This window comes from Patiria miniata, unplaced genomic scaffold (assembly GCF_015706575.1).
Source record: "Patiria miniata isolate m_02_andy unplaced genomic scaffold, ASM1570657v1 HiC_scaffold_7, whole genome shotgun sequence".
Taxonomy (NCBI): Eukaryota; Metazoa; Echinodermata; class Asteroidea; order Valvatida; family Asterinidae; genus Patiria; species Patiria miniata.
Genome location: NW_024037074.1, coordinates 40,784,876 through 40,799,638, shown reverse-complemented (window position 1 = coordinate 40,799,638; position 14,763 = coordinate 40,784,876). Strand labels below are relative to the sequence as shown.

General features: G+C 41.0%; 1 protein-coding gene across 1 annotated transcript; it reads right to left on the bottom strand.

Annotated features, from left to right (window-relative positions):
- Positions 1-7,687: 7,687 nt before the first annotated feature.
- On the bottom strand, positions 7,688-12,877 carry LOC119744871. Its single transcript, XM_038221056.1, has 3 exons — positions 12,662-12,877; positions 8,936-9,083; positions 7,688-8,506 (listed from the first exon to the last, which is right to left on the bottom strand). The coding sequence occupies exons 1-3, from the start codon at positions 12,848-12,850 to the stop codon at positions 8,472-8,474; spliced, it is 372 nt and encodes a 123-aa protein (XP_038076984.1). The 5' UTR covers positions 12,851-12,877; the 3' UTR covers positions 7,688-8,471.
- Between the last annotated feature and the right edge of the window lie 1,886 nt (positions 12,878-14,763).

Sequence of the window (14,763 nt, the reverse complement as noted above, 5' to 3'; positions counted from 1 at the left end):
CTCGTGCCATCATACCATCATGAAACTGCTTAACCATCTCGGTATACTTTTCAGGGCAGCCAATTTTGGACAGGAGTTTCCAGAGTCCTTTTCTACAGACGGTGTCGAATGCCTTTGTCAAGTCGACGAAGACACAGTAGAGGTCGGTATTCTGCTCTCTGCATTTCTCTTGTAGCTGCCGGGCTGCAAAGATCATGTCGCCTGTACCTCTTCCTTTTCTGAAACCACACTGACTGTCGGGTAGAAATGTGTTGGCAATGTGTGTTGTGAAGCGATTAAGCATGATTCTGGCGAGGATCTTACCAGCAATGACCAGCAGGGAGATTCCTCTGTGGTTGTCACAAATGAAACGGTTGCCTTTCTTCTTATAAATGTGGACAATGGAGACATCCTTGAACTCTTGGGGAAGCACTCCTTTGATCCACATCAGTTGGAATAGCTCTGTGAGGCGTTGCACGAACGAAGCATCTCCTGCTTTGTATATCTCGGCGGGAATTGAGTCGGAACCAGCTGCTTTACCCGTGGATAGTACATCAATGGCTTCTTCAGTCTCGGAGGTAGTGGGCACTTCAGCTAGGGCTACATTGACAGTGCTCTGAGGCAGTTGATCTAATGCCTCAGTGCTGATGTTTGAGTCTCTGTTTAACAGATTTTCGAAGTGAGAAGCCCAACGGTGCACGATATGGTTCTTTTCTGTGATTAGTGTGGTTCCATCAGACCTCATGACGGGGGTAGAACCACATGATTTTGGCCCATAAGTTTTCTTGAGCGTATCATAGAACTTCTTCATGTCTTTACAGTCTGAGTAGGACTGGAGCTCGTCCGCTTTTTTGCTCCACCATGAGTCGCACATAGCTCTGAGTCTGGCCTGCAGTGTCTTACGGATGCTCTGGAAGGCTGCTTTCTTCGATGCGGATTTTTCATCATTGATCATGGATAGGTGTAAGCGGTGTTTCTCTTCAAGAAGTTTCTTGATCTCCTCGTCATTTTCATCAAACCAGTCTTGGTGTTTCCGAACAACAGGGCCCAAAGTTTCGAAAGCTGCTGTGTGGACTGCATCTTTGAAGCATTTCCAGTCCTTTTCAATGTCGCCTGAGACCAAGTCAGCAGAGATGAATTGCTGGTACATTGCGCTGCACAGTTCACATTTTACAGCGGCGGTCTTTAATTTGGTAACGTTGAGCTTCTTTGGTGGCTTCTTGCCCTGAGGTCTCCTGAGTGGTTTGATGTTGAAGTTGAACTTCGCACGGATGAGTCGATGGTTAGTCGAGCAGTCAGCTCCTCTCATAGCCTTGGTGATTTTCACATCTGCAATGTCCCTCTTCCTGATTATAATATAATCAATCAGGTGCCAATGTTTTGAACGGGGATGCATCCATGACGTTTTGTTTTTATTTGGAAGTCGAAACAAAGTGTTGCTGATGGTGAGGTTGTGTTCTGCACATTTTGTGAGGAGAAGGAGACCATTTGAATTGCATGTTCCAATACCGTGGTTCCCTATTATGCCCTGCCATGTATGATGGTCAGAGCCAACACGAGCATTGAAGTCGCCGAGAATTATGAGTTTGTCCTTCGTGGGAACCTGGGAGATTACTTGTTCCAGATCATCATAAAACTTGTCTTTGACATCATCCGGGTTTGTCATGGTAGGTGCATACACGCTGACTATGGTGGCATGTTGTTTCGCTGTGAGTAACAGACGCAAAGTCATTAAGCGGTCGTTGATACCCACTGGTAGATTTTCAAGATTATCTACGATGTGATTCTTCACGGCAAATCCAACACCAGCTTCATGACGTTCATTGCTGGGACGACCACTCCAGAAAAAGGTGTAACCAGCACCAAGTTCCTTGAGTTGACCTTTCTCAGCAAAACGAGTTTCACTAAGTGCTGCTATGTCAATGTTGTATTTGGCGAGCTCTCTGCCAACGAGTGCAGTTCTTCGTATAGACCGCTTGCAGACGCGCTCGATAATTGACGCGCGAAGGTGTGCGACGCCATGTTGTGGGACAAAATGTGCATGGATAGATATGCGCTTGTCCCACAACATGGCGTCGCGCGCCTTCGCGCGTCGATTATCGAACGCGTCTGCAAGCGGTCTATAGGTCTATTAGGGGCATCGCGGAGTAGCGTACTCGTAACGCACTCGACCGATGCGGGACCGATGCGCTGCGTATTTATAACTTATGACCTGCGTAACAGCGTACGCAGCGTAGTTTTGTGCATGCCCAAAACTATCCTGCGTACTGGGCCGTACCATGCGTACATCTGCGTACATAAAACCTACACAAAACGATAGAGATGCATATGAGGTGCGTATTGTGCGTACGACTGCGTATGAAAAAAATGTCAATGCGCAACTCATAAGGAATTAGGATACGCAGAAGTGTGACAGGGCCCTCATATGGCTTTGGCTTTAAGTGAGCAGTCTGCTGAATGGGAGGGGGGATGGCGATGATGCCGGGATGAGGGCGTGTGACGTAACGCCCCCCTCCCCCACCCGTAGAAGAAGCAAGTTCTGTACCTTTTTTTTAACATTTGTATTGTTTTGACAACTTTAAGCAAAGCTTGTATTAATTATTATTTCTTTCTTCTATTTTGTTGATCAAAACCAGTAGGGCAGTCTGTAATATATATTATTTATAAAAAAAGCAGTACTACACCGAGCCCAGGCCTAGGCCCTAGTACTAAAATTATGAACAATAATCAATGCTATGGAGCCTAACTATTATTTTCAAATATATTTCCTACACTTGGTTTTGATGTGGTTTTGTAGAAAAAAACTACAACAAATGATTTAAAAGTTGTGTAGAGTCTGTTGGAATCGGCAAACCATGCAAATAAAAATGTATGCATGCTTTTTTAGACTGTGAGTGAAATGTATTCGCTTTAGTTTAAGTGTGATTATTTTTACATACCCCAAAAGGGCAGAACTGATATGATTAAATGCTGTCAAGTCAAATCTTGTTCAGTTTGTCATTATTTCAATCAAGGCATGTGGCAATTATGATTTCAAAAATTGTGATATTTGAACAGAAATCGAGCAGTATCAATGTGCACAAAACAAAAATCCAAATTTTAATGACAATTTCCTATTCAGACTATATACGGTCTCCAAAAAAACCCGCACCGTTGTATATTTTCTAATGCGGTTTAGGCCTAATAATAACGTTTTTTCACATGTTGAATATCATTTCGACTGAAAGAGGACAGCAGTGATATAGCCAGTGGCGGAGGGGGGGGGGGGGGCTTGTGGGGCACGTGCCCGGCTCATTAACTTCCAGCGCCACCAGGTGTCCGCCCCCAACAAAAAAAGGATGTCTTAGGCCCCCCAAAAAAGTCTCCGGTTTCTGGTATGGAGCTTGCCCAAAAAGTGGTGCGGCGACGCGGCTTTTTTTTTTTTTTACCTGTTTTTTTTTGCTTCAAATGTCGGCTGATGACTGCAAATGGTGCCCGACTAAACTTAGTGCAAATATTATGGGAGACCAGAGAGGCCACATAAAGCTTATTCTCGATCATAACCCCATCTAAAAACACGTTAAAATTGTGCAGCAGCAGAATTCCAGTCAAACACGTGAGTTTTTTTGAGACATCATCTTTCATTGAAAAAAAACTTTTTCATTTTGCCGACGCGTATGGCTACGGCCACGCGCGCGCATACCAGAAACCGGAGACTATTTTTTTTTGGCCTTATGGGTGTCCCTTATAAAATGCTGGTTCTCCCCGCCAGCCCCCCCCCTCCCAATTCCCACTGGAAAAATCCTTCCTATGCCGCTGGGGGATTCTATTTTTCATAATGCCTATAAATTTGGGGTTCGCCTTTTCTGGAATTGAATAAAATAATAAAACATACATGTGTATAATGGAGAACCTTTAAGGCCCTCTCCTTTCCCAGGCGCGGATCTAGAGGGGGAATTAGAGGTCACCCCCACCCACAGCTCTGTCTTGATTTTTCTACAATAGCAGTTCATAAAATATAAATATTAAAACGAACCCCCCCCATAGCCAATTTTACTGGAAACAAAATAGGCCTAAACAAACTACCTGAAAATACAGCTGATCTCATGTCTTCCTCTCTTCAAGAAAGGCGTTAATTGGCACTAAACAAAGCAAAGGTGTCCATTCCAAACAATTCTTCAAACAAAAACAGCGCAAAGAATAAGACAAAGTAGGGGGCCTCACTAAGTAAGAGAGCGATTACAGCAACAGTACAGTAAACATGTTCAAGCCCCGACATAATCCACGGGCGCGCATGAGTTCCCGTTACGCCCCGTGGACAAGGTTTTTCACAGGAAACAGCCGCGAGGCACTTTCTGACGAACTCGGCCGCACTCGGGTTTCCTTGGGCTTGAACTAGTAACAGGTTTCGTTTTTCCATTTCCTGCTACCCTTTTTTCGTTTTTGTTTTGGCAGAAAAAGGTTGTCTTAGTTTTTAGTTGTTTGTGTTTCAGTGAAATAAAATGAAACAAAAACGAGTGTGTTTCGTTTATTTACATAATGGTAACTGTATACAAAGGAAAACGATTGATGATTTTGTTTCATACCATTAAAAACGGAATGCGGTAACTCGATGCGTTGTCCCTTTTTCTAAACACAGACTCCAAAACGGTGTACGATAAAGGGCTTGTTTTTCTTTTTTCTTTTTGAAATTCCAAAACGGTAACCGGTAAAGGGTTTGCTTTTTCTTTTTTCTTTTTAAAAATTCAAAAACAGTAACTGGAAAAGGGTTTGCTTTTTTTTTTTCTTTTTTTTAAAATTCAAAACCAAAACAGGGTAAAGGGTTTGCTTTTGCTTTTTTTGTTCAAAAATTTCAAAACAAAAATTGGCAAAGGGGTTGCTTTTTCTTTATTCTTTTCAAAAATTCAAAAACAAAATTTGGTAAAGGGTTTGGTTTTTCATTTTTCTTATCAAAAATTCAAAAACTGATAAAGGGTTTGGTTTTTCATTTTTGGTATCAAATATTCAAAACCAAAAATTGGAAAAGGGTATGCTTTTTCATTTTCTGTTTACAGATTCAAAAATGGTAAAAGGCAAAAGAATTTCGTTTTTCTGATTTCCTTTTCCAGACGCATAACCGGTAACTGGTAAACGATTTGCTTTTTCTGTTCCTACACCAAGATTATAATTGGGTAAACGGTAAAGGGTTCGTTTTCCTTTTTTCTTTTGACGATTTTCAAACGGTAACTGATTGGACGGTATGTACACGGACCTGAGTGGCGCACCCGCTGTCACGTACCCGTTGGTCAAGGCATAGAGCTAAACAAAATCAAACAAAAACGTGTGTCCTTGAACGTGTTACTTTACTTTTACTTCATTTCATCCCAAGGCATAGAAAAAAGAAATGTGAACTCAAGGGCGGATCGGGGGGGGGGGGGGGGGGGGGGGGGGGGGGGGCAACGGGGACCCATTTCCCAAAATAGGTGGCGCTCTTCAAAACCGGCCATTATGCAAACTACGAATAATGTGCGGTTATGTGCCCATTTTCAGGGCGCATTGTAAGGTTTTCAGGGCTTATATTCATCCCAAAGTAATACAAATCGAAGACGTCTACAAAAAGGAAAACAACAAACTTTATTATTTCAGAATTCCAGTAATATAGTTTTTCCCGGTTATTTTAACATCTGTATCACACGAATTCCCGATCTCGATACTTTCATTTCGTCCACGAACATTGCAAAGCTCACTTCTCAATTTGAAGTTCAAAAAACCAGCACTAGATTTCATTTAACGTTCAGTATAAATCAAATTTTTAGCATGCCGATTCGTCCAAAATCGCTGTCGCTGTCATTACATGTCGTTTCTAGTGACTTAAACGTTACGATTAGAAACTGTGTCCTATCTTTGCATTTATTCGAAGAAGTGTGCGCATTACTACAATTATAGTTTCAACATATAATTATTTCCTTATATGAGTAAATAAAAGTAGTCAAGCTATAAATGTAAAATCTCTTTTACTGTGTTTCACAATTAACATAACGATTAAAAAATGTGTCCAATCTTTGGACTTATTGGAAGAAGTGTGCGCATTACTAAAATTGTAATTTCAACATAGATTTCCTTATATGTAAATAAAAGTAGCCAAGCTTCTGTTTTAGAATCTTCTTTTCTGTGTTTCACAATTAACATTAGAATCAGGAATAGATCTGTCATATTAATGCTCTTTACTCATGGCATGAAAATTAAGCATTAAGATCAAACAACTTCGTTGTTGCTCTTTGATATATACAAACCTAACTTCTGTGGTTTTATTCATTATATATTTATATAGAGACAAAGGACAATTTTATGTTCATTTTTTATCAGTATTTGCATTGTTACACGACACTTAGAAACGTAAACTTAAACGATATCTTCATAATGCCATTTTTCAGCCTTCAATCTCCTCTCTGGCCATGCATCTTGGTTTGGGAGTGATTGTACCATCTTTGGCACTTGTTGGGTGTTATCTCATCCACATTATGTTGAGCAGCTTCCACCAGTAGGCGTATATACCCTCCATCCCTGTATGGTCAAGCCTTCATTCGCAGCAGCCTGGGGGTCAGATATCCTTATTTGCCATTCGGTAAGTCGTAAGAGTCTTTTTACCCAAGCTTTGAAGCAGGAGTGTGCATTTTCAACAGGATTGAGAAATGGGGAGTATGGGGGGAAGCCGCGTCAGTTCAATGTTCTCATTCCCTGGTGCAGGGTGGCAGTTCAGCAAGAACATGAGGCCTTGCGTTGTCGTAGATGAAGTACAAGTGCTCTTCTTGGGGAAACATTTCCTGGCAGGCTTCAACTTTTTCCTGCAGAAATTTTTCAATTGACGCACGTGTTGTGGTGTGCAGGTTTATGGCATGATGGACAAGTCCGACTTCAGGAGATATGGCAAATGTAACGATGCAGTTTTTCCACGTTGGTTTTGCAACACTCTGCGAACGGGTTGTCCTCTAACTGCTCTCCCATATGAACGTCGCGTCCAAATGTTGTATCCGCATTCATCGATGGAGATGCAGTGACCAACGACGCCTTGTCTTAAGAACCACTTGGCATATTCTTGTCGCTGTAGGATCACTCTGTCAGCGTACGGGCTTGAGATACATTCTGAGCTAGCTTGAGCGTGATCAACATGCCGACTATAGTCCGTGCTAATGTATTTATTGCAATACGTGGTTTATCAGGGAGCCGTTGTCGTATTTAGTTGGCCCGAGGTTAACAAGGGGTTTTTATCCAGTAACTGTTGAAGGTAATTCTGCATTTCTTGATCCGTTTCTGAACGTGTTCTCCCTCCTCTTGGTAGAGCATCTCTTCTGTTCTCACGAAGGTAAGTTAAGACGATGCTGCGAGCAGTTTGGCGCTTCACGCCAAGAGTGTCAGCAACGGTCAGATAGTCGTGTTCATCTCCTTCGAAAGCGTCTATGTATGATGCGACCTCTGTCCGCGTTTGAAACCTAATTGTATCGACCTCTTTGAAGCCCTCCACTGGTAGCCATCTTTTTTTTCCAGACCGAGTCTCAACAACGAGTGTCAAGACAACTCAGAAATACCCCGAAATTTATAGGACTTCGTGGGCTAGAGAATGAGGAGAGTGCACGATCAGAATTAAAATGACCAAAACGTTAAAGTTAATGACAAAAACGAATTTGCTTTGTCATTCAACGCCGATTGCTACAAGAGACGAACTTCAAAGATTTTGGACGAATCGGTATGCTTAAAATTTGAATTATATTGAACGTTGAATGAAATTTAGTGGTGGCTTTTAAGAAGTGAGCTTGGCAATGTTCTGGGACGAAATTAAAGTATCGAGGGAATTCGTGTGATACTTATGTTAAAATAACCGGGAAAACCTATAAAATAAACCAACAAAAGCAAAAGTAAATTGATATAATTATATAAATCTTACCACACGCCCCGAATTATAAGCCCGGTATACGATATTCAATTTTACTACACAACTTACTCTGAATATTCCTTGTAAAACGTTTGTAAACAAGACAAGTTTCATCACAGAAATTAGGATTACATCTCCAGTGCTATATAAAGAAAAAACTACAAAGCCATGAAACCCAGTATCGTTAGTATACCAATTTGAAAGAACATGTACTTTACATTTTACTGTCAATAAATTGTGATGATACAAATGATTTTAAAGAAAAAACCCTCTAATTATTGAACTTTGAAGGAAAAACATTGAAAATTTTACCTAACTGTGAAAGAAATTGAGTCCTTAAAAACCAAAATAGTTTCCGTAAAATTACACTGCGTGGGACTTTATGTAGGAGCACTCTTGTCAAAACCTAACGTACAAGATCAAGTTCACCACGCGTTTCATAGCCTCAATGATAAGTGTCATCGTCCTCGCTTATAACATAGCCTAGAACAAGCTAAACTGGTGAGCGTTTCAACAAGCTTTAACGCAAAAAGGCGGATGATTGACCATGATTTACCACCATGCAGTTCGTGTCTTGCGCACCAACTTGTTCTCAGCAATGAGTTCACGGAGAAAAGCCATGCAGCCAAGCTTGCCTTGCTGAGAAGGGGAAAAAATGGAACAAAACATTAAAATACTAGATATCTAAACGAAACGAAAACGAGTTTTAACTCGAGTACTACAGCATAATACCTACGACCAAAACACTGTCACAATTCTAATGGAGTTGCACTAAATTAAATGTACTCAGGAAAACTGAAGGTAGGAATTAGCACTCCTTTTGGAACAGAGCGGATCAGAGGTTGGAGAGAAACAAGCACCAGGCTAGGAATTGCAAAGAAATGCAGCACGTGGCAAAAAGCTATTGGAACTTTTCTTAAATGTAGTTTTTGTAAGAAATTCAAGAGGCCAAAAGATTCTGCCTGACTCGACCAGTCAGTTATTACCCTAAACATACTCACCAGCCACCCTCCCCCTCCCCCACCCCCGGCTCTCCCCCGACAATGAAACTGGGTCCCGCCTACTCACCAAGGAAGACTTTGGTGATATCACCTCTCAGGAATGTCTCGATATCATACGAGTTATATCCAACAGACGCAAGAGCAGCAACCATTGAACCGGCACTGGCCCCAGCAAAACGTTTGATGTTTCCCCAGTAGCCAAGCTCCTCAAGGACCTGTGATACAAGGAGAAAATCTATTTTTAATGAGCAACTGTATTATGTCCATACTGCATTTTTAATATAAATATCCCAGACTCTGTAAGTTTTCCATTGCATGCAGGGACACATTTTCAATTCAGTTTGTCAAAGGATGGTTATTTTGTATAATTAACACAAGTCATAACCGAGTACAAACTTTGACTTGAGCGGCCCTCATAAAGAGCTTGCAAAGAGCGCCCTCACTTTAGACAGGTTTTGTTATCAAACTCAGCGAAAATGACAGTATAAAGCGTCTACTCACGCGTATCACAGAGGAGCAATGACCAGAGGGCGCTCTGTACAAGCTGGCCTATACGTATTTCCAGCAGTAAATAAAGCCGTCGAGTTTTGTACATAACCGTCAATATAATACTGGTGCCGTGTTCACTGCGACATCAGGTCCGATCTTATTCAACTTTAAAACATTTTGAAAAGCAACGAGTGTAACTGATCAGTACCGACGATTTTTTGGCCAAAATTTGGTATAGGTCTACTCCGGAAATTCTTTCGCGCACTTACATGTAGGCCCATTATACGATAACCGGCAAAGTTTTCCAAGTTACTTTACAATGATTGCGTTAACATTCAAATTCTACTTTTTAACGATCTTTTTCACTACAGTATTATCATTTCGTGATAAGCACATTTCGAGCCCAAAGGGATCGTTCTCTCAAAACTCTCCTCTTAAAAGAATTGTTCAGTTGTTGAATCTCGGGTTGGGAAAGGGGGGGGGGTTGTCGGCATAAGGCTCATACTTATTATTCAGACGGAAGGGGACGGTATCGCAACCAAACTCCGAAGCCCGTAATTGCATAACTCCCGTAAGCTCCGATTCCGTTTGCCAAGTCATGAAACAGAATCAAGATGAGAACAAAACACAGACTCTCATAAATAAGATTCGAATCTGATTCAATGAGCCGTCAATAAGCTGGGGTAGTGCTCTGTCATCCGTGCCCAGATAAATTGTAAGTCCGAGACAGGATTTTGTTTTATAAGAGACTTTCTACTGTGAAATTTCACAGTAGAGAGTTAAGCCTTTACATAACAAGTCCTGTATTATTATTTTGTTTTCTCTTTTGCCCTTTCCAGGCCTTTTATTATTCGCATATTCCTCCAACATTAAATATTAACAAAAGCATTACATGTACTTAGTGACATAATAAATAATACTTTACAAACTTAAATCACAGAAGACAGTTCTCAAAGCATTCAAGATTCTTTTTAACTTGGTAACCTTACTGTCCCAATACAGCTCTCTCAACTTCTCTTGGTTTCTGCCGAAATCACTTAATAGGGTCCACTGGCCATTTTATACCGGCAAGATCACAATTATTATTACCTTTGCCTAGCCATAGACCATCTGTTTTATTGAGGTTAATCTCTAAACCGGCCACCTTTTCATAAACACCAACTTCATTTAGTACATCCATGACGGAGTTTATTCTCTAACAAAGATGGTCGTGTCATCGGCATTTTGGGCGGTTTTAATTTCCGTTAGGTTACCATTTTGATCTATCTGGATACCTTTGATGTTTCTGTTAGCTTTAATCTACAGAGCCAAAATTTCTGCAATTATAAACAATAATGCTGATGGAGGACAGCCTTGTCTGATGCCTCTAGAAACAATGAAATAGTTTGACAACCAGCCATTTTGTGTGACACAACTCTCTATGTTACTGTACAACACATTTGTCCACTCTAATAGAGACGACCAAAGTTGAAAAACCCCAACGCTTTCTTATTGAAGTTAACCTCAATTGTGTCGAACGCTTTTCTGAAGTCTAAGAAAAAAATGGCTTCTTCAGTTTCTTTATCCAAGCGCAAATCAATAATGTCTTGAATACGGCGAAGTCCTGTATGATGTAACTATTGTTTGGACGTTTCGACACATCAAAACAAATTGATCCTTACATGCATTCATTGAAGTCGCTTCTGCGCATGCATGGCTTTGACTACAGGGCAAATCACCACAGGCTATCAGCTTCGGCCCAAAAATTGGGCAATCGGCATCAAATGTTTAAAGCGATTTTTTGCAAGGTATATGGAGTTGGAAAATGTGAGAAAGCTTTGCAGTGTGAGCGGTGGCAGTTTTTTTGGTGTTATCACTTTTCATGAGATGGAATTTTATCTTTTTTTTTTAAATGGCCGCTAAGATGCTTGTTACCGGATTTAATTTTATGTGGTAACAAGCATGTTTTGGCCGCCATTTTTACAAAAAAAGTGATAGCACCCAAAAAGCTGCCACCGCTGTAATGCTATCACATATTTTCCAACTAAAAGGGTGCATACCTTGAAAATAAATCACAATATTCCCCTCATTTGACACTGACCAAACCCCTAGGTTGATGGCCTAACACAGTTCTGTTTTGTCTGTCGGCTCCCCCAATATCTGAGAACGGCGCAGTGTACATGCAGCATCATAATTATGCTGGGTTTTTTTTTCCAGGGACTTGACTAACGTGATCTAACCAAATTCCAAATGTTTCTCAGTCTCACGTAAATGTTTTCGAACATAATTGCAAGTGACGAAGGGCGGGATTCTTATATGAAGCGGCCGGCCAGGATAGATTTGAATAAAAAAGGCCGGGTTATTTTGACCATCTCACAGCCGGGGGGGGGGGGATTACGCCCCCTTAAGATCTCGGCCATCGAGTGACGAAAAATTATGAAACTCAATATGCATAGAACTAGCCCCATAAATGTGGCCAATTTACTGGACTACCTCCGTAAATAAAGGCCACACTTCCACCATGTACAAAAGCATGTACAACAACATGTACAACTTAGTCAAATTGTGATTATCACATTTAGGCTTAGTTTGTAGTTAATTTTTACTTTAGAAGCATGCTTAACCAAATTTATAGGCTAATCAGAAAGTGCTGCCTTTTTCAGATGTCTATTTTTCGTGAAATTTCCAGATTCGTTTGCACACGTTTGCGTATCGACATGTTTTTGTACATGGTGGAAGTGTGGCCTTTATTTACGGAGGTAGTCCAGTAAATTGGCCACATTTATGGGGCTAGCATAGAACAACTTATGAGGTACATACCATAACAATTTAATGACTATATGTCAAAGGGTTTTGGAATTATAACTAATTAATTATTCATGCGCAAAAACGGTAATTCTGCTTTGTGTACACTACGTATGGGGAAATTCACGTAATTTTTCTCGCTGCGCGGCCCGGCAATCCGTGGTTCGAATTATATGTTTTTGTTATCAAAAATGAGGGGGGGGGGGTGTTGGATTCCGCCCCGGCCCTTTTAGGGCTAAGGCACTAGTTTGAAATCTACGATGGCAATTTGAACTGCCTTAAGCAATTTAAGAATACATGTACATGTACATTTAGAAACTTTAGAATTCCATTTATTATTATTGGCCCCATTTTACTAGTAGTGAAGTTAACACAAGTCAGCGGCTGTAAAAGGGGGTGTCTAACCCGCCCGACCCGCTACTGCACTTTTAAGGTAAAATATGGTGACAAAAATACGGTGTGAGGATTCTGAATTCTACCTGTTTATTTGTGCATTTAGTGTATGTGGCACTGTACTGACCCGAATGGCCCCCGTTGCCGCCAATCCCTTGTTGCCTCCGCCCTCAAACACGATGGTGTCGAAGCAGAAGTCATATCCCACAAATTCATCTTTCTGCCTAACTGTGAGAAGCTCCGATGAAGCAGCAACGGAAGAGTAAGCCACGGGAGACTTCAGCCGAGTCGGCGACTTGACACCAAGGGTCGACATGTCTCCTTGTCTTTGAACGGACGAGTGCCGTTTTGCTCCGGAGCTGATCGCGATTGTGTATTTTGCGTGTGTGAACCTCGATCTATCACTTATTAATGTTATTTTATTATGAGTATTTTGTTCAGTGTAGAAAACATGAAAGGTATTGGGGAACTGTGTGCATAAATTCTTGTACGCGTTGATAGAGAAAGTTTTATACATTCTGCAGCGTTATTTAAAGCATACCTTGATTAACGTGTTAGCCGCACATATCATGACGATAGCATCACCGTGACCACTGACAAACGAAATGGCTGTGTTCAAGTTGTCCATCCAACCACAAATTGCAGGCGAGAATTCCGAGTTGAACAGTTATGTTAACGCAAGCCAAGACACAATGAACACCATGAGCAAATATTCCAGAAATCGAAAGAGCGCCAACTTTACTTAGGCCTAACCGGTACAGCTGCGAACGGTAATATCCAGTCACAGACTCATTCAGATTATTCGGGCTTTACAAAGAGGCATGAATGTACACAATGTATATGCTTCACTGTTTACTGTCTTTCTTTTAAGACACGACATGCTTTTTCAATTCAACGCCCATCTCCCCATGAGACGAATTTCCCTACATTTAGACGAATCAGAATGCTAAATTCGTGAATTACACTGGAAAATTTCACCTAAAACGATATGAAAACCACCACGCGTGTAAAAGACAAGCTGTTAAACGTATGCTTAACCCCACTCGTCACAGCTGCCGCAACTGGAACCTAACTCCTCCCTACCCTTGCAGCCAGCCCCGACGCCACCCCACTTTGTTTCGCTACTTTACGGCAAATTACCGTTACATTTACGAGCCGTCATTTTAGGAAACCTGTAACTAACCGTAATTTTACGGGTTTTTTGTTGGCAACCCGTTTAACAGTGCTTCCAAGTGGTGCTTTTACCGTTATATCACGGGCAATTGTTTATCGTGTACTCTCTCTACCCAATACGATAACTGAACGTGCTAGAATTATTGATGATTTTTTTAGATCGCTGTTCTGGGATCCTTATTACAAATGTACCGGTATCAGTGATCGCTTCCCAGTATTTAATGATTATTTTGTAAATTTTGGTGAAAATGTCGCAAGCAAGATGCTAACGCCTAACGTTTCTTTTGATTATTTTCTTCCCCGTGAGATGCTGTGATTTTTATGCCATTGGACACTGAGGACCTTTACAATTTCCATGAATGATGAAAGTATACTTTATGTATTCTACAGCTGGCGAAACGTCTCATAATTTTTGCTGGATTATGTACTACTACATGTACTGTATGTTTCACCTTGAATTGGACTACTCAGCCATATGGTTGTTAACCGCAAAGAGTCGCCGTTGTTAGGCAAAACTAATCCGATTACGTACTTAGACGCTATATCGCAGCAGTGAAATTCATGCAACCCCAAAAACATGGCATTTTGAACGTTGTGTTTCTCAGAAAATATGCTCGGTGTGATTGAAATATTACATTCTAACTGAAAAAGAAATTCTAAACTAAATGTCAGTGAAAAAAAATCGCCGTCATTGATGCCGAAACCTCAATACTGGTTACTGTTAAAGCTGACCTTCAAGTCTGGAAGAAATCGTTCGAAAACTTCCCCAAATGTATGTTTTTATCCCAATTTCTAGGAATTTATCCCACTTGTTATTTCACGAAAAAATGAACACTCATATCATCTAAGTATAGTCCGAATTTCAGCTTAATCTGTTTCTTCGGAGGCTAGTGTTACAACGTGAACAATCTCCATGGAAAATTTCGAAGAAAATCAAAAAAATTATTTGCCAACCCACTCAACCCATGTGCATTGTTCAGCAAAGCGCCGTCTAGGCGCTACGGCTGACCGATTTTGGCCCCGCACACAAATGATGATGACGGGCATATTAGCATA

Excerpts from the sequence above, each read along its gene's own strand:
- LOC119744871 (XM_038221056.1), bottom strand. The coding sequence starts at position 12,850 with ATGTCGACCCTTGGTGTCAAGTCGCCGACTCGGCTGAAGTCTCCCGTG. Across the intron at positions 9,084-12,661 it reads CGGCAACGGGGGCCATTCGG|GTCCTTGAGGAGCTTGGCTA; the intron begins GTCAGTACAGTG and ends CTTGTATCACAG. Across the intron at positions 8,507-8,935 it reads TATCACCAAAGTCTTCCTTG|CAAGGCAAGCTTGGCTGCAT; the intron begins GTGAGTAGGCGG and ends TCCCCTTCTCAG.